Source organism: Scomber japonicus, chromosome 1 (genome assembly GCF_027409825.1).
Source record: "Scomber japonicus isolate fScoJap1 chromosome 1, fScoJap1.pri, whole genome shotgun sequence".
In the NCBI taxonomy this organism is placed as follows: Eukaryota; Metazoa; Chordata; class Actinopteri; order Scombriformes; family Scombridae; genus Scomber; species Scomber japonicus.
In genome coordinates this window covers 39,635,682-39,660,004 of record NC_070578.1, presented here as the reverse complement: position 1 = coordinate 39,660,004, position 24,323 = coordinate 39,635,682, and the positions used below count along the sequence as shown (strand labels likewise).

At 44.5% G+C, this 24,323-nt stretch overlaps 1 protein-coding gene across 1 annotated transcript in view; it reads right to left on the bottom strand.

Moving 5' to 3' along the window:
- LOC128368638 (serine/threonine-protein kinase BRSK2-like) overlaps positions 1–24,323 on the bottom strand; it is a 44,901-nt gene that overhangs the window by 13,617 nt on the left and 6,961 nt on the right. The window contains exons 3-4 of the mRNA XM_053329531.1: positions 22,551–22,701; positions 4,803–4,863 (exon numbers count right to left, since the gene is read on the bottom strand). Coding sequence (XP_053185506.1) covers positions 4,803–4,863; positions 22,551–22,701 — 212 coding nt within the window. The remainder of the gene's footprint in view (positions 1–4,802; positions 4,864–22,550; positions 22,702–24,323) is intronic.

Below are 24,323 nucleotides of genomic sequence, written 5' to 3'. Positions count from 1 at the left end.
CGGACATTTTGGGTTTGGCGGGGAGGGTCTGCGTGCGGGGGTGCATGAGGGGCGAGCCCATCTTTGGCTGGTAGGAGTTGGGGGTGCGAGGAGGAGGAGGCGCCCCCACCCCGTTAAGGCGGACCTCGGCGGAGTGGGTGGGGCTGCAGTTTGGGGACTGGCACAAGTCGGGGGATTGGGGCGGGATGAAGAAGCGCCGGGTGGGCTGCGATTGGTCAATGCGTATGACATCAGCAGCGGCGTCGGCCAATGAGAACAGCCAAGAGGCGGGAACACCACAGCGCCAATAAAAAAAAGGTTCATTCCCATTCCCAAGAAATTAAAATAATAATAAAATAAAAATATAAAAGAGCAAGGAAATCAATAGTGTGGCGATGAGTTGAGAGGTGGAGCAGGCAGGAAGTGGTGAAGGTGCAAGAAAGAAAGAAAAAAAAGAAGAACATGCGATTAGCAACAAGTGATTATTAGCCAATCAGGAGGCAGCAGTGGAGCATTCATGAGCATTAAACATGAAGGGATGCACCGAAACCTGCCACTTCCTGTCATTCCACTTCCTGTCATTCCACTTCCTGTCATTCCACTTCCTGTCATTCCACTTCCTGTCACTCCACTTTCTATCATTCCACTTCCTGTCATTCTACTTCCTGTCACTCCACTTCCTGTCATTCCACTTCCTGTCATTCTACTTCCTGTCATTCCACTTTCTGTCATTCCACTTCCTGTCAGTCCACTTCCTGTCACTCTGAGATACACATCCACCATTCATATTTCACTTTTATTATTTATTCTCTTTCTTTATCTTCCTTTTTACTCATTTATTATCTTTCATAAAGGTTAAAAACTGCAGAAAAGTGACCCTAACCCAGAATTTAAGATAAACTTTTGCAAAATTTGGTGGAAAATATCGACTAAAGTTAAAAGAAAGTTTCTAAATACATTTTATTACTTATTAAAAAGGATATTATATGTTTTTTTTTAAAGAAATATGTCCAGAAACCTTAAAAAATGTAAATTAAATATTGATAAAAAAGTGTATTTTGCTGCATATTTGGATCTAGATGCATTTATATTTATATTTATTCAGATTAAAGCAGATTTAACTTCAAGTCTAACTCCTAATATTAGTATTTAAGTAAATCATGTTACACAGTTGGTTTCTATGTGTGTGTGTGTGTGTGTGTGTTGCTTTAGTTGTGTGAGAAATCTCCTCTCAGCTTCTAAAAATGTAAATAAAATGTGACGATAAAGATCAACTGTAGTTTAAAGGAGGACTCGTTCTTTTTTGGTGCTCATACACAAAGTCTTCTGAACATTTTTTAACATTACTTATAAAAAGGACATTATTACATGTTTATTTTTAAATATTTCTTGAGCCCTGGAAACAAAAATAACTATATTTTGCTACAGATTTGGACCAGATGCATTTAAAACTTTGTCAATAATACATATTTACATTTATTCAGATTATTATGCATTTAGCTGAAAGTCTAACGAATGTGTCCCTAAAATACATATTCCTGCTATGAGTTAAACATTTTCTCTCTGACAGATTGAACAGAATAATCAGGATTAATAATGAGTTCATTTTTATGTAACATGATATTTTAACTTCAACCAGAATCTAATAAAAACCATCTCATCTATTCCAGTTTCTGTTTTTAAAGCTTCCACCAGACTCCTGAACATAAGAGCTTCAAACACTGAGTTAATCTGTGTTTATTTCAGGTGCAGCAGAGTGACCCCCCCCCCTCCTCTCTCCCCCCTCAACCCCCCCCCCCCCCCTCCTAACCCTCGGTGCATCCCTATAACCCGTCAGAGTGAACCAGCCTGAAAGCTAACAGATTTAGCTTCACCTCCACCAGGTGCTGCATGCTGCAGTGCTGATGCACGATGCTGTGGGATGAATGAGCTGACCCAGAATAACACACAGCTGAGCAGACAAGAGGTGTGTGTGTGTGTGTGTGTGTGTGTGTGTGTGTGTGTGTGTGTGTGTGTGTGTGTGTGTGTGTGTGTGTGTGTGTGTGTGTGTGTGTGTGGTAACAGTAAACACAACAGGAGGCCTCATGCTGTAATACAGAGGAGTCAAACTCATTTTTATTTAAGCCTAATTTGATCTGATGTGGGCCAGAAGATTATTAAAGAGAAGGAAGGAAGGAAGGAAGGAAGGAAAGGAAGGAAGGAAGGAAGGAAGGAAGGAAGGAAGGAAGGAAAGGAAGGAAGGAAGGAAGGGAGGGAGGGAGGGAGGGAGGGATGGAGGAAGGTTGGAAGTAAAGGAGGAAGGCAGGGAGAGAGGAAGGAATGAAAATAAGAGGAAGGAAGGAAGGAAGAGAAGACAAGAAGGAGTGAAGGAAGGAGGGAATATGGAAGAAAGGAAGGAAGGGAGGAAGGAAGGAAGGAAAGCGGCCCAGATCGGACCCTTCAGCGGACCAGTTCTGGCCCACAGACCTCATGTTTGACTCCTCTGATGTTATATTTTCTCTTGGTGTAAATTAAAGTCACAACTCGTTGTTATAAATCAGTTAATCAGCATCTTTAACTCTCCTCGTTAATGAGGAGCGCTAACGAGCAGCTGACTCAGCAGAAATCATTTCCTGGTTTAATAACTAAACTGTAAGGAACCAGCAGCTTCTGTTTAAAATACGCTGCCAGAAAAACTCTCCAATAAAAATCAACCTTCCTGCTCGTTTGTTAAAGTCCTTTAATTTACAGACTCGTGTTTAACGAGTCACCAGCTGGTCCTCGTGGTCCTCATGTTCCTCGTGATCCTCATGTTCCTCATGTTCCTCATGTGTGTGACTAGAGATTTAAATATTTAACCCTTTACATGCTGGTCAGAGCCAGATAGGACCCATTTTTATATATCAGTATATGATGTAAAAATAGAAATAAAATGCATCTTTTTTTTAATATTTTTGTGCAGCTGAAACACATTATATATATTATAGATGCAAATGTACAAATCTGATCTGTATTTATTAATAAAATCTAAGATTCTATAAAATGTTCACCTGGTTGTAAATGTATTTTTCCCTCTATTAGTTTAATCAAACAAGTTTTAACCTTCTTTCTTCCTCCCCTCCATCTTTCCTTCCTTCCTCCTTCCCTTCCATCCAACCTCCCACCTTTCCTTCCATCCTCCCTTCCTCCTTTCCTTCCTCCCTTCCATCCTTCCTTCCTTCCTTGACTCGAGGACAACAGGAGGGTGAATGGATGTAAAGACTAATTATGAGTCAGAATATGAACAGTATGTAAAGGGTTAAAAGATTTATAGTTAATAATTACACTAAAATATATATTATTATATTATAATTATATCAGTCATATAAAATGATCTTTAAATGACAATAATATCATTTATCGGGATAATTACTGAGACAATATATCATTTAATAGAAGTAGTTAAATACGACATGAGGAGCTCTGTGTGTGTGTGTGCGTGTGAGTGTGTGTGCGTGTGTGTGTGTGTGTGTGTGTGTGTGTGTGTGTGTGTTGTGACATCATGCATGAATCTGATTGGATGATAGCAGCCAATCAGCTGGAGTGTGATGTCAGTGCTCTGCCTGAACGAACGTCATGCTTCAATTAAACATTAAAAGTTTTTTTATGTTCAAAAGTTTTCAATCCAGCTCAAACCTCCAGATCTGAGTGTAAAGAGGAGGTTTTATATTCCAGGATCGATGAGGAGACATTATTATGAACTTTAATAATAATAATGTTTTTATGAATGAAGCTTTCAGCAGTTCAGCATCAAACATTTGAAGAGTTTAAATACGACTTAAACCTCACAGAGAAAGATTCAGAGGAAGAGAGGATAGAAGGAAGGAAGGAAACATGGAAGGCAAGAAGGAAGGAAGGAAGGAGGGAAGGGAGGGAGGAATGTAGGAGGGAAGGAAGGAACAAAGGTAGGGGGAGGAATGAAAGAGAGAAGGAGGGAGAGAGGAAGGAAGGGAGGAAGAAGGAAGGAAAGGAGGGAAGAAGGAAGGAGGGAATGACAGCAGGAAGGAAAAGAAGACAGGAAGGAAACATGGAAGGAAGGAAGGAATGACAGAAGGAAGCAAGGAATGAAGGAAGTAAGGACAGATGGAAGGAAGGAAGGAAGGGAGGAAGGAAAAGAAGACAGGAAGGAAACATGAAGCAAGGAAGGAAGGAAGACAGAAAGGAAGACAGAAAGGAAAGTGGGCCAGATCGGACCCCTCAGGGGCTGGTTCTGGCCCACGGGCCTCATGTTTAACATCCCTGATGTAATATTTTTCTCTGCGTCATGAAAAGACTAAAATCTGTTTCCTCTTCCAGTTTACACTCAGATAAGGAGAATAAAACTGTGTGAGGCAATGAATATTTAACAATGCTGAGCTTCAAAATAAAAGCTTAACGATGCTGAGCTTCAAAATAAAAGCTTAACGATGCTGAGCTTCAAAATAAAAGCTTAACGATGCTGAGCTTCAAAATAAAAGCTTAACGATGCTGAGCTTCAAAATAAAAGCTTAACAATGCTGAGCTTCAAAATAAAAGCTTAACAATGCTGAGCTTCAAAATAAAAGCTTAACAATGCTGAGCTTCAAAATAAAAGCATTTCAGGCTTTACTGGAAAATAAGATGCAGGCTTGAGTTCTCTGAGCGATGATGGATCGATTCTTCGGTTGATCTGCAGCTGGGGGGCGAGGGAGTGTGTGTGTGTGTGTGTGTGTGTGTGTGCGTGTGTGTGTGTGTGTGCGTGTGTGTGTGTGCGTGTGTGTGTGTGTGTGTGTGTGTGTGTGTGTGTGTGTGTGAGGTTCCATGGTGGAGAAGAGACGGACACTTACCCGAGGACTGCTGAGAGGACTGGTGGACAGACCGGAGGACGCTCCGCTGATCGACCGCGATCTAAAACACACACACGATACCATCAATATCCAGAGAGAGCAGAACACACACACACACACACACACACACACACACACACACACACACACACACACACACACACACACACAGTACAAAAGCCTGAATCCTCTTTTTTTTTTTGTTTCAGCTTCAGTGTGAGCAGATTGAAGCAGATTTGATCTCAGGCGGAGAGGAAGAGAGGAGGAGAAGAAGAGGAGGAGAGGAGGAGAGGATGAAAGTGAGTGAAATGAGGAGGAATCACCAGCAGGAAACTCATTCTCATAGCAGCTGCTAACTCTTTTATTACTTTGTTAAACTGCAGAAACATTTTCTCACTCTGCTCCTTTTTTCACCTGCTTCTGATTTTACAGATCGATTGTTTTAACCCTTTGTTGTCCTCGAGTCAAGAAAGGAAAGGAGGAAGGGAGGAAGGATAGGAAGGGAGGAAGAAGTAATGAAGGGAGGGAGGGATAGGAGGAAGAAGGAAGGAAGGATGGAGGGAGGAAGGAAGAAACAGTCAAAACAGACAGGGTCAATTTGACCCAGGAAGACGACACCTTCCTTCTCCCTCCCTTCCTTCCTTCTTCCTCCCTCCCTCCCCTTCCATCCTTCCTTCCTTCTCCCTCCCTTCCATCCTTCCTTCTTCCTTTCCTTTCCTTTCTTCCTCCTCCCTTCCTTTCTTGATGAGAAATAATCAGTATTGATCCTGAGTCCTGTTAACATTCAGCTCAAACACTCAGACATGAGGAGCGTCCTCGCTTTCAGTCAATATCTATAAATACTTCACACACACACACACACACACACACACACACACGCACGCACACGCACACACACACACACACACACACACACACTGCAAAACTCATCAGCATTGTTTCTCTTTTCTTCTCTTCATGAGCTTTTCCATTTTTCATTTACGTGTCATTAACTTTTCATATCTCCCTCCTTCCCTTTCTCTCTCTTTGCCCAAAACACACACATGTACACACACACACACACACACACACACACACACATACACACACACACACTCTGCACTTTTACCAGAACCCATACAAGGACCCCGCTGATGTCTTTGAAGACTTTGGGATTTAATTGCCCGTAAGACAATTTGGCTTTGTTGGAAGTGAAAAATGAAAAACAATAAATCATAATTAAAGATCCTTGAAGAGACACACACACACACACACACACACACACACACACACACACACACACACACACACACACACACACACACACACACACACACACACACAGAGCGGGAGAGAGACAGAGGAGGAAAGAGGAGGAGAAGAGGATGAGAGGAGGAGGAGAAGAGGAGAGGAGGAGAGGAGAAGAAGAGGAGGAGGAGAGGAGGAAACGAGGAGAGAGAGGAGGAGAGGAGGAGAGGAGGAAAGAGGAGGAGAAGAGGAGAAGAAGAGGAGGAGGAGAAAAGAAGAGGAGGAGAAGTGGAAGAGGAGAGGAGGAAAGAGGAGGAGAAGTGGAGGAGGAGAGGAGGAGAAGAGGAGAGGAGGAAAGAGGAGGAGAAGTGGAGAAGAAGAGGAGGAGAAGTGGAGGAAACGAGGAGAGAGAGAGAGGAGGAGAGGAGGAGAAGGGGAGGACAAGAGGAGGAAAGAGGAGGAGAAGAAGTGGAGAAGAGGAGGAGGAGAAGGGGAGGAGAAGAGGAGTAGAAGAGGAGAGGAGGAAAGAGGAGAACAAGAGGAGAGGAGGAGAAGAGGAGAAGAGGAGGAGAGGAGGAGAAGAGGAGGAGAAGAGGAGGAGGAGAAGGGGAGGAGAAGTGGAGGACAAGAGGAGTAGAAGAGGAGGAGAAGAGGAGGAGAAGGGGAGAGGAGGAGGAGAAGAGGAGTAAAAGAGGAGAGGAGGAGAAAAGGAGGAGAAGAGGAGAGGAGGAAAGAGGAGAAGAAGAGGAGAAGAGGAGGAGAGGAGGAGAGGAGGAGAGGAGGAGAAGAGACACACACACACACACACACACAGAGCGGGAGAGAGAGAGAGGAGGAAAAGAAGAGGAGGAGAGGAGGAGGAGAGGAGGAGAAGTGGAGGAGGAGAGGAGGACACAGACACACACACACACACACACACACACACAGAGAGAGAGGATGACATCATCACTATTACCAGTTAGAGCTTTTCGTAGCTGCATTTTTGTCATTTTGAGACAATTTCACATCATTTTCAGTAGAAAGCTCTTTTCTTCTCTCTTCTATTATTTCCATTATTTCTATTAAAGCTTATTTTCTTCTTTTTCCCCCTCTCTTTTTTCTCTTTCTTCTCCTAATAACTTAGCATGAGGTAGTTACATTAGCATAATTTGTTCTGTATATGAACCGCATCACAGTTTAATCAGCCTGGAGGTCGAGACGTTAATCACTTCTTAATTTAATATTTAGCTCATGTGTGAAGCTGAAGGAAGGAAGGAAGGAAGGAGAGAAGGAAAGGAGGAAGGAAGGAAGGAAGGAAGGAGAGAAGGAAGGGACGAAGGAAAGGAGGAAGGAAGGAAGGAAAGGAGGAAGGAAAGAAGCAAGGAAGGATGGAAGGAAGTGAGGAGAGAAGGAAGGGACGAAGGAAAGGAGGAAGGATTGAAAGGCGTAAGGAGGGGAGGAAGGGAGGAAGGAAGGAAGGAAGGAAGGCAAGGAGTAAGGAGGGAGGGAGGGAAAGGAAGGAAGTAAGGAGAGAAGGAAGGGAGGAAGGAAAGGAGGAAGGAAGGAAGAAAGGAAAGGCGTAAGAAGGGGAGGAAGGAAGGAAGGAAGGAAGGCAAGGAGTAAGGAGGGAGGGAAAGGAAGGAAGTAAGGAGAGAAGGAAGGGAGGAAGGAAGGAAGGAAGGAAAGGAGTAAGGAAGAAGGAAAAAAAGCAAGGAAGGATGGAAGGAAGTGAGGAAAGAAGTATGGAAGGAGGAGGGAGCAAAGAAAGAGGGAAGGAGGGGAAGAATGAAGAGATGGGGTCAATTTGACCCGGGAGGACGACAGGAGGGTCCTTTCCTTCTCCTTCCTTCTTCCTCCCTTCCTTCCTTCTTCCTCCCTTCCTTCATTCTTCCTCCCTTCCATCCTTTCTTCTTTCTTCCTCCCTTCCTTCCTCCTTTCCTTCCTCTAGTTTTCTCCTCACTGCAGATTCATGAGAGTGATGACATCATTTCCTGTTTCTGTTTCTGTCTTGTTTGGTTGTTTTTAGACTTAGTGAAGCTCTTTGTGTTACATCGTTGATTGATTGATAATAAAAGTCTGTCTTTGTGAAGCTAGCCTCAGTTGTTTGCCCCCCCCCCCTCCCCCCCTCCTCCAGTGTCTCTCTCTTCTCTTTTATCATAACACATACTCACACAGCTCTCGGATGAAAGTCAAAGTTTTAGCTCAAACTATCTCAACTCTCGAGTCTATGAGTCACTTCTTTATGTTGTTGCTCCGTCCGAATTCATCTTCATCAAATCTTTATATTGACTAACAACCTCAAACTATTCCTTTAACCCGTCTGTTTTGACTGTTCCTCTTTTCCTTTCTCCTTCCCTCCCTCGTTCCTTTTTTCCTCCTTCCCTCCCTACTCCCTTTCCTTTCCTCCCTTCCATCCTTCCTTCCTCCCTTCCATCCTTGACTCGAGGACAAGGCCCTCCCTCCTTCCTTGCTTCCTTCCTTCCCTTCCTTCCTCTTTTCCTTCTTCTTCCATCCTTCTTTCCTCCCTTCCTCTTTTCCTTTCTCCTTCCCTCGCCCGTTCCTTTTTTTCCTCCCTCTCTCCTATCTTCCTTCCTTCTTTCCTCCATCCATCTTTCCTTCCTCCCTTCCTTCTTTCCTTTCCTTTCCTCCCTTCCATCCTATTTTTCCTTCCTTTCTTCCTTCCCTTCCTACCTCTGACATCCATCCAAGTCTATTATCCCTCTTCCTCCCTCCTTCCTTTCCTCCCTCCTTCCTTCCATCCTTCCTCCCTTTCCTTCTTTCCTTCTTTCCTCCCTTCCCCTTTTCCTTTTTCCTTACCTCCCTCGTTCCTTTTTTCCTCCCTCCTTCTTACCTTCCATCCTTCCTTCCTCCTCCCTTCTTTCCATTTTTCTTCCTCCCTGCCATCCTCCCATCCTTCCTCCCTTCCATCCTTCCTTCCTTTCTCCCTTCCTTGTGCAAAAATGTCACCTTTTCACCTCCGATAACTCACTAGCTATCCCTCCAGAGAATGATTACATTTGATCTACGTGTTGATCATCTTAACTAATATGGAGGAAGTGTTGATGCGTGTCAGCCTCTCACACACACAAACACACTCCCTCCCTCCCTCCTTCCATCCTTCCCTCCCTTCCTGCCTCTCACACACACAAACACACACCGCTCCATTAACGTCGACCCTCCGCTCTCGTCCTGCACTTCAGACAGCAGCTTCTATATTAACATGCAACTCATTAACTGTGACACCCATCCAAGTCCGCTATCCCCCTCCCTCCCTCCCTCCTTCTCTCTCTTTCCCTCCTTTCTCTTTCCTCCCTTCCTTCCTTCATTAAATTCTTTCCTCCCTTCCTTCCTCTTTTCCTTCCTTCCTTCCTTCCTCTTTTCCTTTTTCCTCCCTCCCTCCTACTGTCCTTCCTTCCTTCTTTCCTTTCCTCCCTTCCTTCCACACTCCTTTCCTTCCTTCTTTCCTCCGTCCTTCCTTCCTTCCACACTCCTTTCCGTCCTTCCTCTTTTCCTTTCTCCCTTCCTCCCTCGTTCCTTTTTTCCTCCCTCCCTCCCTCCCTTCCTTCCACACTCCTTTCCTTCCTTCTTCCACCCTTCCATCCTTCCTTCCTCATTCCTCCCTTCTTCCTTCCTTCCTTCCATCCTCCCTTCCTCCTTATTCCTCCCTTCCACCCTTCCTTTCTCCTTTCCTTCCTTCTTCCTCCTTTCCTTCCATCCTTCCTTCCTTGCTAACAAACTATCCGTCCAGAGTGTGATTACATCTCATTTACGTGTTGATGCGTGTCAGCCTCTCTCACACACACAAACACACGCCGCTCCATTAACGTCGACCCTCCGCTCTCGTCCTGCACTTCAGACAGCAGCTTCTATATTAACATGCAACTCATTAACTGTGACACCCATCCAAGTCAGGACGATGAAGCCGGCTACTCTTTGAAAATCCTGCAAATTAATTAATGGTTGTTGATGTGTGTGTGTGTGTGCATGAGAGAGAGAGAGAGAGAGAGAGAGAGAGAGAGAGAGAGAGAGAGAGAGACATAGAGAGAGAGAGAGAGATAGAGAGAGAAAGAGGGAGGGAGGGAGGGAGAGAGAGAGAAAGTGAGAGAGAGACAGAGAGAGAGAGAGAGGGAGAGAGAGAGACAGAGAGAGAGAGAGAGAGAGAGGGAGAGAGAGAAAGGGAGAGCGAGACAGAGACAGAGAGAGAGGGAGAGAGAGGGAGACCGAGACAGAGAGAGAGAGAGAGGAGGAGAGAGAGAGAGAGAGAGAGACAGAGAGAGAGAGAGAGAGAGGGAGAGAGAGAGAGAAAGGGAGAGCGAGACAGAGACAGAGAGAGAGAGAGGGAAAGAGAGACAGAGAGAGAGAGAGAGAGAGGGAGGAGAGAGAGAGAGAGAGAGAGAGAGAGAGAGAGAGAGAGAGAGAGAGAGAGAGAGAGAGAGCGATGATGGAGGACGCAACAAGCTTTTCAGTTTATGTATCTGCGCAATTAGCTGATGAGCGAAGATAAAGGGCGATTCGGTGGGAGTGAAAGCTTCATTTCCATCTACTGCTTTTGTGCTTCATCTGCATTCCTGCCAATTAATTTATGCTAATCTCCACACGGGGCTTTAAATCCGTAGACAAACTGTGTTTCCCTCCTCCGACGTTAAGGTCAGCCACACAACGAGGGAGGAGACGATGCACAGATGATGAAAACGAGCCCACCCCTCCCTTCCCCTCTTCCCCTCTTCCCCTCCTCCCTCCCCCACATGCGATATATGCAACTGATATTAATGAACACACACACACACACACACACACACACACACACACACACATACATATATATTCTGACACACTGTGAGCAATGAGGAGTGAAGGTAGGTGGAAGGAAGGAAGCAGGAGGAAAAGTTGACCTAAAAAATGAGCTTGGCCCCGCAGGGCTGAGGGAGTAACGTCAAAGAGGAAGTGGGTGCAAAGAGGGAAACGTGTGCTATTTTTCTGATTTTCACAGTGAAAAAGAGAATATTCAGCTTCTTCTTCTTCTTCTTCTTCTTCTTCTCACATATCAGGACTACATTAGATTTTTCTATCACGCTGTTTGGATCTGATACTTGACACACCAGCAGGTTTTAAAATGACCAAACAGGAGTAAAAGTCTACTACAGTAATCGTCAATCGCCTTTCTTCCTGTCTCCTTTTCCTTCCTTCCTTCCTTCCTGTCTTCTATTCCTTCCTTCCTTCTGTCCTTCCTGTCTTCTTTTCCTTCCTTCCCTCTGTCCTTCCTGTCTTCTTTTCCTTCCTTCCCTCTGTCCTTCCTGTCTTCTTTTCCTTCCTTCCTTCATTCCTTCCCTCTGTCCTTCCTGTCTTCTTTTCCTTCCTTCCTTCATTCCTTCCCTCTGTCCTTCCTGTCTTCTTTTCCTTCCTTCTTTCCTTCCTTCCCTCTGTCCTTCCTGTCTTCTATTCCTTCCTTCCTTCCCACCCTCTGTCCTTCCTGTCTTCCTTCCTAAAATGACCAAACAGGAGTAAAGTATCTGAACGTTGAAGCTGTGTTCCTTCTGTCCTTCCTGTCTTCTTTTCCTTCCTTCCTTCATTCCTTCCCTCTGTCCTTCCTGTCTTCTATTCCTTCCTTCCTGCTGTCCGTCCTTCCTTCCTTCCTTCCTTCCTTCCCTCTGTCCTTCCTGTCTTCCTTTATCCTAAAATAATAATTTGACACATTACGCAACTTCCGAACTTTTCATTCCACGTTAAAATAAATGTTCGAATTTCGGATAAAAGCTGACAGTCCTACAAACAACACATCCATACTACTTTATTCTTTGGTAGTGCTTTTATCTCAGAGTTTGTTTCCGAACTAAGAAAAAAACCTTAAAATTAAACATATTGACGAACTGCGGTAAAAAAGACCTTTACATACATATATTATAATTATTATTATTATTCCACCTCAGTTACATTTTTATCACTTGATGGTGCGTCAAGTATCCAAATGAAGTGTGACTCCACTCTTTAAACTACTAAATGTAATCAGATTACTTTGGTTTGTCGGTTCCAACTCAAGTGAAATTGTTTGCCAGTGCAGTGAACATTATTTCAATGTGTTTTAAGTAGTTTTAACAATCAAGTGACATTTTTTTATTAAAGTAATGCAGCAATTATTTTGTCTCATTTTGTGTCGTCCTAAAGGGTCAAATTGACCCTGTCTGTTTTGACTGTTCCTTCTTTCCTCTGTCCTTCCTTCTTTCCTGTCCTCCCTTCTTTCCTCTGTCCTTCCTTCCTTCTTCCTCCCTCCTTTCCTTCCTTTCTCTTCCTCCCTCCTTTCTCCCTTCCTCCCTCCTACCTTCCTTCTGTCCTCCCTCCCTCCTACTTTCCTTCCGTCCTCCCTCCCTGCTATCTTCCTTCCTTCCTTCCTTCCTCCCTCCCTCCTACCTTCCTTCCTTCTTTCACCTTCCTTCCTTCTTTCCTCCGTCCTACCTTCCTTCCTTCGTTCTTCCTCCCTCCCTCCTACCTTCCTTCCCTTCCCTTCTTTCTTTCTTTCCTCCCTCCCTCCAACCTTCCTTCCTTCCTCCCTCCCTCCTACCTTCCTTCCTTCCTTCCTTCCTTCCAGGACAACAGGAGGGTTAAAGACAGTCACACTCATTTCCAATTATGCTGGCAGGTTATTTGTTTTTCGCAGTAATTTTAGACCATTAATAACCTAATTAATCCATTAAATTCCCTTTTATATTGATTAATAATGTTAGAAAAACAACATGTTAAAAGGCTACTTCTAATAAAATAAGATGTTTTAGTGAACATGCTACATTAAAACATGAATGACATGGACGTGTAGGAATAATTAATGACCATTAGTGAATGAAAAAAAGAAAAGAAACTAATGGATAGTAGAAAAAAGAAAAAAGGGGGAGCTCAAAAATGGAAATGACGAACACAGACGAACAGCGGAAAGAAGACGGGCGGAAGAGACCAATACCTTTCTTCCTTGCTGCAGTTAGCGTTTGTGATATCCAAGCTTTTACTGAAAACAGATTTGCTAAAAAGGGGGCAGACAAAAAAAATAAAAATCAAGAGACAGACAGAAAGGTAGTCACATAAGGGGGAAGAAAAAACCTAATGTACAACATGCCAAAAAATAAAAAATAAATTAAAAAATTGAATTGTGCACTGTGAAATAACCAAAATCACCATGACAACAAGAAAAAAAAAGGAATAATAAAATAAAAAACATGCTCAGACGTTTAAAAAACCCAGGAGAAACACATTCATGGATCATGCTGCAGTCAGTGGGACTTTGGACAACCCCTCCCATACTGTAAAGCTGAGGTGTCAAACTCATTTTCATTCAAGGGCCACATACAGACCAATTTGATCTCATGTGGGCCGGATCATTAAAAAGATGGAAGGAAAGAAGGAAGGAAGGAAGGAAAGACAGATGGAAGGAAGGACAGAAGGAAGAAAGGAAGGAAGAAAGGAAGGAAGGACAGATGGAAGGAAGGACAGAAGGAAGGACAGATGGAAGGAAGGACAGAAGGAAGGACAGATGGAAGGGAGAAAGGAAGGACAGAAGGAAGAAAGGTAGGAAGGACAGATGGAAGGAAGAAAGAAAGGACAGAAGGAAGGAAGGAAGGAAGGAAGGACAGATGGAAGGACAGATGGAAGGAAGAAAGGAAGGAAGGACAGATGGAAGGACAGATGGAAGGAAGGACAGAAGGAAGAAAGGAAGGAAGGACAGAAAGGTAGGAAGGACAGATGGAAGGAAGAAAGGACAGAAGGAAGAAAGGTAGGAAGGACAGATGGAAGGAAGAAAGGACAGAAGGAAGAAAGGAAGGACAGAAAGATGGAAGGAAGAAAGGATAGAAGGAAGAAAGGAAGGAAGGACAGATGGAAGGAAGAAAGGACAGAAGGAAGAAAGGAAGGACGGACAGATGGAAGGAAGGACAGAAGGAAGAAATGAAGGAAGGACAGATGGAAGGAAGGACAGAAGGAAGAAAGGAAGGAAGGACAGATGGAAGGAAGAAAGGTAGGAAGGACAGATGGAAGGAAGAAAGGTAGGAAGGACAGACGGAAGGAAGGACAGATGGAAGAAAGGAAGGAAGGACAGATGGAAGGAAGGACAGAAGGAAGGACAGATAGAAGAGAAAGGACAGAAGGAAGAAAGGAAGGACGGACAGATGGAAGGAAGAAAGGACAGAAGGAAGAAAGGAAGGACGGACAGATGGAAGGAAGGACAGAAGGAAGAAAGGACAGATTGAAGGAAGGACAGATGGAAGGAAGAAAGGTAGGAAGGACAGATGGAAGGAAGGAAGGACAGAAGGAAGAAAGGAAGGACGGACAGATTGAAGGAAGGACAGATGGAAGGAAGAAAGGACAGAAGGAAGAAAGGAACGAAGGACAGATGGAAGGAAGGACATATGGAAGGAAGAGAAGGACAGAAGGAAGGAAGGACAGAAGGAAGAAAGGAAGGAAGGACAGATGGAAGGAAGGACAGAAGGAAGAAAGGAAGGAAGGAAGGACAGATGGAAGGAAGAAAGGACAGAAGGAAGAAAGGAAGGAAGGACAGATGGAAGAAAGGACAGAAGGACAGATGGAAGGAAGGACAGAAGGAAGAAAGGTAGGAAGGACAGATGGAAGGAAGGAAAAAGAGCACTAGATGTCAAGTGGGCCGGATCGCACCCCTCGGTGGGCCGTATCTGGCCCGCGGGCCGCATGTTTGACACCCCTGCTGTAAAGAAACCATTTCTGTTTATATTTAATCTCCTGGAGTTTCTGTTTTTATACGCTCAAAATGTTCAGATTTCAGTTTCCAGACGCTCCTGAAGAACATTAACTGGCTTTTTTTTCATTTTCACTGCTGTTACACCTCGCTGCTGCTGAACTGTGACAATAACAAATCAGGCCAACCCCTCCCGCTGGGTTCGGCTGATCTACGAGCCGCTACCGTGTCAGAGCGGAGAGACGTAACGGCAAACTCTCAAATTTGTGTGTGTTTGACGTCTGTGAAAAAAAAAAAAGGTTTTGACAATCAGGAGGCTCAGCGTGTATCGGCTCACGACTCTGAACGCTGTCACAATAAAAACACTGAATTTGTGTTGCAGACGTTAACAGATTCCTGCTGAGGAATCCATTTATTCTTTTTCTTTTCCCTCCATATAGAAACACACGTAGCGTTAAACTTTTTGAACCTAAACTACATTATTGAAGCCTGGAGTTTTCCTATAGTGGAGGAAGGAGAGGAGGACAAGGAGGTGGTGGAAGAGGAGATGGAGGAAGAGGTGGTGGAAGAGGAGATGGAGGAAGAGGAGGAAGAGGAGGAGGAGGAAGAGGAAAGAAGAGGAAAGAAGAAGAGGAGGAGGTGGAGGAAGAGGAGAGGAGAAAGAAGAGGAGGTGGTGGTGGAGAGGAAGAGGAGGAGGAGAAGGAGGAGGAGGAAGAGGAGGTGGAGGAAGAGAAGGTGGGAGAAGAAGAGGAGATGGAAGAGGAGGGAGAAGAGGTGGAGAAGAAAGAAGAGGAGGTAAAGGAAGGATGAAAATGAGGAGAAGAAGGAGGAGGTAGAGAATGAGGAGGAAGAGAAGGAGGAGGAAGATAAGGAGGAGGATGAGGAAAAGAGGAGAAGAAGAGGAGGTAGAGAAGGAGGAGAAGAAGAAGGAAGAAGAAGGAGGAGGAGGAGAAGAAAGAAGAGGAGGTAAAGGGAGGATGGAGAGGAGGAGAAGAAAGAAGAGGAGGTAAAGGGAGGATGGAGAGAAGGAGAAGAAAGAAGAGGAGGTAAAGGGAGGATGGAGGTAGAGAAGGAGGAGGATCAGGAGGCTCAGCGTGTATCGGCTCACGACTCTGAACGCTGTCACAATAAAAACTGTTCAGTCTGAATTTGTGTTGCAGACGTTAAGAGATTCCTGCTGAGGAATCCATTTATTCTTTTTCTTTTCCCTCCATATAGAAACACACGTAGCGTTAAACTTCTTCAACACTGCTGGACTCAAGATGTACAGTTTAACCCTTTACATACTGTTGGAGTGGAGGAGGAAGAGGAGGAGAAGAAGGAGGAAGAGGCGGAGAAGAAGAAGGAGAAGGGGGAGGAGGAAGAGAAGGTGGGAGAAGAGGAGGAGGGAGAAGTGGTGGAGAAGAAAGAAGAGGAGGTAAAGGGAGGATGGAGAGGGGGAGAAGGTGGAGGAGGAGGAAGAGGAAGAGGAGAAAGAAGAGGAGGAGAAGGTAGAGAAGGAGGAGGAGGAGAAAGAAGAGTAGGAGAAGGCGGAGAAGGAGGAGGAGGTGGAGGAGGAGGTGGAGGAGGAAGAAGAGGAGAAGAAGAAGGAGGAGGAGGAGGAAGAGAAGGAAGAGAAGGAGGAAGAAGAGAAGGTGGGAGAAGAGGAGGAGGAGGAGGAAGAGGAGGGAGAGGAGGAGAAGGTGGGGGAGGAAAGGAAAGAAGAAGAGGAGGAAGAGGAGGAGGAGGAGGAAGAAGAGGAGAAGAAGAAGGAGGAGGTAGAGATGGAGGGGGAAAGGAGAAAGAAGAGGAGAAGGCGGAGAAGGAGGAGGAAGAGAAGGTGGGAAAAGAGGAGAAGAAGAAGGAGGAGGAAGAGAAGGTAGGTGAAGAGGAGGAGGAGGAAGAGGAGGGGGAGAGGAAAGAAGAAGAGGAAGAAGAGGAGGAGGAGGAAGAGGGAGAGGAGAAAGAAGAGGAGGAGAAGAGGAGGAGGATAGGAAAGAGGAGGAAGAAGAGGGAGAGGAGAACTGCAGCTCTTGTGTTGAGTATCAGGAATCAGGCTCAGTGTGACCTTCTGCTCTGACTGTGATAGAACAACACCTGAAAGATTTGATGTTTCTGTTCTCATGGAAACGCTAAAAACACACCTGATTCTTTTATTAACCCTCACATACTATTCAGGGTTAAATTTGACCCATTTTTTTAACATTTAAGAGCTGTAAAAACACCCAATACTCATTTCCTCTAGGTGGATTTTTCCATGCTGAATATACAAAAATGGAGATAAAACATTTCTGTGTATTAAAATGTCCAAATCTGATTTGTTTTTAATACAAAATTCAAAAATCACCATTCAAACATGTTGCTCTGTTCTTTATATTCTTTATAAAATGTTCTCCTGGACCATGAAATAGTGATTTTAAATGTCTCTAATGGTGAATTTATGAATGTGAGTTGGTACAGACACTGATTATGAGTCAGTATATGAACAGTATGTAAAGGGTTAAATCCACTTCCCTTGCTTTCTTTACAACTATAATAAAATAAGAGTTACTCATACCCGAGCGCCTGTACTTGTTATTACAGCAGCTGCACACAGTATAATAGTAAAGTATAATAATAGAGCTCGCTGTGCCATGTGACTAGTATTAATATTATTGTTATTATTATTATTATTAATATTATTATTATTATTATTAATATTATTATTATTATTCTACTGAAGCTGGAGCAGAAAATCTGTGCAAGGAACAATATATATCTGAGTGTTTGAGCAGATATTACATAATCTGAACAGCATGGTCTCAGATTGATATTTTATGCTCTTGAATAAAGAGACAGGAAGAAGAATCCATACTAAACCTGGTGCCTACGTTACCCATAATGCAATTTAAGAGTCATGGTGTGTTAGGGTTAGTCGATGGTGAATGCAGGTTTTTTTGCATTGTGGGAGAAAATTAAAGGTTGCTTTGCCTCCTGCTAGCTTACCTTGTTTTTATTTAAATTATATACTTACAACTGCACTTTAATTGATATTTTAAGACATAAATGTTCTTATTACTGTTAAATGTGTTATAGTCTGCAGCCTTCATCTGTTTCCTAACTTTCAGCTGTTACCGAAACGCAACATGTTCAAAATTTGTGTGTAAATGGAAATATGGACTAAAGCTGGAGGAGATAATGACCGGAAGGAAGGAAGGAAGGAAGGAAGGAAGGAAGGAAAAGAAGATGAGAAAGGAAACATTGAAGGAAGGAAGGAAGGAAGGAAGGAAGGAAGGAAAAGAAGACAGGAAGGAAGGAAACATTAAAGGAAGGAAGGAAGGACAGATGGAAGGGAGGAAGGAACGAAGAAAAGGACAAAAGGAAGGATGGAAGAAAGGACAGAAGGAAAAGAAGACAGGAAGGAAAGATGGAAGGAAGGAAGGACAAAAGGAAGGATGGAAGGAAGGGAAGAAGGAAGGACAGAAGGAAAAGAAGACAGGAAGGAAACATGGAAGGAAGAAAGGAAGGAAGGGAGGAAGGAAGGAAAAGAGGAGGAAAGAAAGACAGAAGGAAAGAAAGAAGGAAGGAAGGAAGGAAAAGAAGACAGGAAGGAAACATGGAAGGAAGAAAGGAAGGAAGGGAGGAAGGAAGGAAAAGAGGAGGAAAGAAAGACAGAAGGAAAGAAAGAAGGAAGGAAGGAAGGAAAAGAAGACAGGAAGGAAACATGGAAGGAAGGAAGGAAGGAAACTAATGTCCAGATGAATGTAAAAGCCACTGAAATGTTCTCTTATCTCCTCTTACAGCAGATTCCTGTAGATTTGCTTTTATGTGAAGCTTTTATTTTTTTTATGATTTCATCTTCAGTGTAAATGTTTAATGTCTTTATTTATCTTTTATTTAATGTTTAATGTCTTTATTTATCTTTTATTTAGTGTTTACTGCTTTTCTCTTTACGTCACTCGGCTTTGATACAACTCTGGTTTCACATTGTTGCTTTACTTTAATCCTGCTGATCTGCAGCCGTCACTGTCTGACAGGAAACTCCTTTATATATATACTGTTTATAGAAGGAAGGAAGGAAGGAAAAGAAGACTGGAAGGAAGGAAGGAAGGGAGGAAGGGAGGACAGGAAGGAAAGATGGAAGGAAGGAATGAAGGAATGAAGGAAGGAAGGAATGAAAAGAAGACAGGAAAGAAGGAAGGAAAGAAGGAAGGAAGGAAACGAAGACAGGAAGGTAAGATGGAATGACAGGAAGGAAGGAAGGAAAGAAGGAAGAGAGGGAGGAAGGAAAGAAGTGAAAGAAGACAGGAAGGAGATATGGAAGAAAAGAAGGAAGGAAGGAAGGAAGGAAGGAAGGAAAAGAAGACAGGAAGGAAGGAAGGAAGGAAGGAAAAGAAGACAGGAAGGAAGGAAGGAAGGAAAGAGGCTCAGAGTGTTTACATCACAGCTGACTGAGGTCTTTTTATATTTATCATCTCTTTTGAAACTCTTCATGTTTGTTTTTATTTCAGAAAACTGTAAAATCCAACATGTTGAAGCTTTGAAGCTGCAGATCCACTTCTGTTCATCGCTTTCTGTTTTAACTGAAACTAAAAGCATGTTTTATTCCCTCCTCTCATCCTGAACATTCAGAGTTTACATCAGAACTAACTCTTGTCGGTCTTTAAAGAAGGAAATGAAACATTTAAACTGATTCCTTGTTTAGGTTTAAAGGTTTGTGAGGAAATAAGAAACACAATTAGCAACCTTCTTTCCTCCCTTCCTCCTTCTCTCTTTCTTTCCTTCCTTCCTTCTTTCCTCCCATCTGTCATTCCTTTCCTCCCTTCCTTCCTTCCTCCTTCCCTCCCTCCCTCCTTCCTTCTGTGTGTCCTTCCTCCCTTCCTTCTCTATTTCCTCCCTTCCTTCCTTCCATCTGTCTTTCCTCCCTCCCTCCTTCTCTCTTTCTTTCCTTCCCCCCTACCTTCCTCCCTCTCCTCCCTCCCTCCTTTCCTCTGTCCTTCTTTCCTTTCCTTCCTCCCTTCCTTCTTTTCTTTCCTGCCTTCCTCCCTCCCTCCTTTCCTTCCTTCCTTCTTTCCCTCCTTCCCCCTCCTTCCTTCTTTCCACCGTCCTTCCATCTGTCCTTCCTCCCTCCTTCTCTCTTTCTTTCCTCCCCCAACCTTCCTCCCTTCCTTCTTTCCTTTCCTCCCTCCCTCCTTTCCTTCCTTCTTTCTTTCCTCCATCCTTCATTCCTTCCTCCCTTCCTTCTGTCTGTCCTCCTTCCCTCCCTCCTTCTCTCTTTCTTTCCTCCCCCTACCTTCCTTCCTTCCTTCTTTCCTCTGTCCTTCTTTCCTTTCCTTCATCCTTTCCTTCTTTCCTTTACTCCCTCCCTCCCTCCTTCCTCCTCCCTTCCTTCTTACCTTTCCTCCCTTCCTTCCCTCCTTTCCTTCCTTCCTCCCTTCGATCATTCCTTCCTCCTCCCTTCCTCCTCCCTCCCTCCCTTCTCCCTCCTCCCTTCCCTCCTCCCTTCCTTTCCTCCTCCCTTCCATCCCTCCTTCCTTCCTTCCTCCCTCCCTCCCTTTTATATCTTACTAAGAATTAAAGTTAGACTGAGTTTTAGGGTTGAGACACATTTTGAGGAACAATAAGATTCATACTGTTATAATTACAACTCTATGTTTTCTCCTTCAGTCAGTCTTAATGTTACAGGTGGAGCAGGATGTTGGATTCTTTTAGGTTGGGTCGAATCTCTTCACTGTTCAATGTCTTTGTTTTAATTATCTATTTAACTATCCTGGTTAGGTATGCGTTCTTCTTTCTTTTTATTGACAAAGTAGTATTGGAACTATTGTGAACTTTATTTATCTGATAAATAAAAGCCTGGTTCTGTGTTAATCTAACCATGTGTTACATCACTGTTACTCCCCTCATGCCCTATATGGGAACATAGCAAATTTGGGGGCTCGTCCGAGATCATTTATGACAGAGAAGCAGATCATAGCATTTAGGGTTGTTTTTTTGTGAGTTTTAATACCCTAGTAGTTGTGGCGCTGTGTTGCTGTATAAATAAAAGTATCAGATCGGACTCTCGATCCACAGAAACCTGATACCACAGAAACCTGATATCAGGACTCTGATCGGGACATCCCTGATTTCCTGGCTCTGTGTATTTACTGGAAACTCTCCACAATCTCAGCTCCTCTCCTGTTTGTTTCATCCTTCCTCTTTTCCTCATTACTCCTTTCCTTCCTTCCTTCCTTCCTTTCATCCTCCTTTCCTTCCTCCCTTCCTTCTCTCCTAAATTCCTTCCTCTTTTCATCCTTACTCATTTTCTTTCCTTCCTTCCTTCCTTTCTCCCTCCCTCCCTCCCTCCCTCCTTACTCCTTTCTTTCCTTCCATCCTTACTTCTCTGCTTATTTTCATGTGTTACATCACTGTTACTCCTCTCGTGCCCTATATGGGAACGTAGCAAATTTGTGGGCTCGTCCGAGATCATTTATGACAGAGAAAGCAGATCATAGCATTTAGGGTTGTTTTTTTGTGAGTATTATAACCTGTAGTAGTTATTCTGTATATATTTGAGGTTTCCATCTTGTTTCTGCTTCCTGTCCCGTTTGACTGCATGCTCCATGCTGCACACTGTACACACACACACACACACAACCACAGACCTCAGAGTCCTGCTCATGCACTTTCCCTCCAGAGCTCAGCCAGCGCTGTTAGACTCTGGCAGAGTGACGGGAACAGGAAGTTCATGTCACTTCCTGTATGGTGCTGTGTGTGTGTGTGTGTGTGTGTGTGTGTGTGTGTGTGTGTGTGTGTGTGTGTGTGTGTGTGTGTGTGTGTGTGTGTGTGTACATCCAGAGAGCCGACCGAGCGAGGGCGATGCTTCATGTATTTGAGCACAGTTCAGAGCAGGAGGGAAGTGAAGGGTTAAACTCATGCTGTGTGACTCTGATGTCTTCCTCCTTTATTCACTGAACTGAGATTAAATACATTATTTATCAAAACTGATAATTAATAACCTTTAACCTTTGTGTCGTCCTCCCGTCTGTTTTCACTGCTCCTTCTTTCCTCCTTTCCTTCCTTCCCTCCCGTCTGTCCTTCCTCCCTCCGTCCCTCTCTTTCTTTTCTCCCCGTACCTTCCGTTGCTTCTTTCCTCTGTCCTTCCTTCCTTCCTTCCTTCCTCCGTCCTTCTCTCTTTTCTTTTCTCCCCCCCTTACCTTCCTTCATTCCTTCTTTCCTCCCTCCCTTCCTTCCTTCCTCCCTCCATTCCTTCTTTCCTCCCTCCCTCCCTCCTTCCTTCCTTCCTTCCTTCCTCCCTCCTTCTATTTCTTTTCTCCCCGCCACCCTTCCTCCATTCCTTCTTTCCTCCTTCCTTCCTTTCTCCCTCCCTTCTACCTTCCTTCCTCTGTCCTTCCTTCCACCCTTCCTCCTTCTCTCTTCCTCCTCCCTCCCTCCTTCCTTCCTTCTTCCCTCCGTCCTTTGTTCCTCCCTTCCTTTCTCCCTCCTTTCCATCCTCCTTTCCTTCCTCCCTTCCACCCTTCCTTCCTTCTTCCTCCTTTCCATCTTTCTTTCCATCCTTCTTTCCTTCCTCCCTTCCTTGTTTTCTTCCTCCGTCCCTATCTATCCTTCTTTCCTTCCCTCCCTCCTTCCTCCCTCCTTTTCTTCATCCCTTCCTTCCTTCTTTCTTTTCCTTCCTCCCTTCCATCCTCCCTTCCATCCTTCCTTCTTTCCTCCCTTCTTTCTCCCTTCCTTCCTTGACTCGAGGACAACAGGAGGGTTAAACAGACTCAAATGTGTGTGACAGACCCGTGTGTGTGTGTGTGTGTGTGTGTGTGTGTGTGTGTGTGTGTGTTTGTGTGTGTGTGTGTGTGTGTATGCACACGAACACACGTGCACATCCTGCGCGTCTTACCTCTGGCCGTGCGTTGCCATGTCGATGGCTCGTCGGACAGGAACGGGGGACCCTCCCTCCGTGACGCTCAGCACCTCCATCGACTTCCTCTCCGGTCGCCGCTTGCCGTGACGGCTCAGCATGGGCGAGTCCACGCGCTTCCTGGGGGGGTCTGTAGAGCAGAGGGGAGGGGGTCAAAGGTCAAAGGTCAGAGAGAGGGTAACACAAGGATAGGAAGGAGTCAGAGCACCAAATGTCAACTCATCAGCCGATTTACTAAGATCCCAAATAAAGGAACTTAACAGATCTACTAAGGTGCAGACAGCTTCATGTCGTCCTTCCTTCCTTCCTTCTTTCCTCCCTTCCTTCCTTCCCTCCCTCCTTCTCTCTTTCTTTCCTCCCCCTACCTTCCCCCTTCCTTCTTTCCTCTGTCCTTCCTTCCTCTTTTTCCCTTTTCCCTCCCTACCTCCTTCCTTTCCTTCTTCCCTTCCTTCCTTCCTCCTTTCCTTCCTTCTTGCAGTACCTTCCTACCTTCTTTCCTTTCTTCTTCCACCATTCCTTCCTTCCTTCCTCCTTTCCTTCCTTCTTACAGTACCTTCCTACCTCCTTTCCTTACTTCTTCCACCATTCCTTCCTTCCTTTCCTCCCTTCTCTCCATCCTTCCTACCTCCCTCCCTCCTTCCTTCCTTCTTTCCTTCCTCCTTCCTTCCTTCCTTCCTCCCTCCCTCCTTTCCTTACTTCTTCCTCCATTCCTTCCTTTTCTCCTTCCTTCCTTCCTTCCTCCCTCCCTCCCTCCTTTCCTTCCTTCCTTCCTTCCTCCCTCCTTTCATTCCTTCTTCCTTCCTTCCTTCCTCCCTCCCTCCCTCCCTCCCTCCCTCCCTTCCTTCCTTCCTCCCTTCCTTCCTCCCCTCCACACAGGTGGAAAAACTCCGTCCTGTGTGTATTCTGTCATTGTGCCTCCATCTCCTCGTCTCCATGGTAACAGCTTCACTATTGTCGGTGTGTCTAAAAGATAATTTGTGATGTCATTAAACAGCCTAACACTAATGTTTAAATTATGAATGTTTCTTTAGTTCCTAAAACTCCAGCAGAGTGAGGCGTCTTCTCTCCGTAGAGGATCAGTTATGTTCTCCTTTATATCACATTAATAATTAATTGACTGTCAGAAAGCTGCAGCTGTTATTTTATATGAAATCAATTTAGCATTTGTTGTGTTGCTGTATAAATAAAAGTATCAGATCAGACTCTCGATCTGCAGAAACCTGATATTAGGACTCTGATCGGGACAGCCCTGATTTCCTGGCTCTGTGTATTTACTGGAAATAAATCTCTTTTGACTCTTCCTGCTTTCCTTCCTCCTCCCCCTCCTCCCCTCTTTCTTTGCTCCCTCCTCCTTCCATACTTCCTTCCTTTCCTTCCTCCTCCCTCTTTTCTTTCCTTCCTTCCTTCTCTCCTTACTTCCTCTTTTCCTCATTAATCCTTTCCTTCCTTCCTTCCTTCCTTTCTCCTTTCCTCCCTCCCTCCCTCCTTACTCCTTTCCTTCCTTCCTCCTCCCTCCCTCCCTCCCTCTTTTCTTTCCTTTCTTCCTTCTCTCCTTCCTTCCTCTTTTCCTCCTTTCCTCCCTCCCTCCTTACTACATTCCTTCCTTGCTTCCTTCCTTCCACCCTCCGTCCTTCCTTCCTCCCTTCTCTCCTTACATCCTTCCTCTTTTCCTCTTTACTCCTTTCCTTCCTTGCTTCCTTCCTTCTCTCCTGAATTCCTTCCTCTTTTCTTCCTAAATCCTTTCCTCCCTCC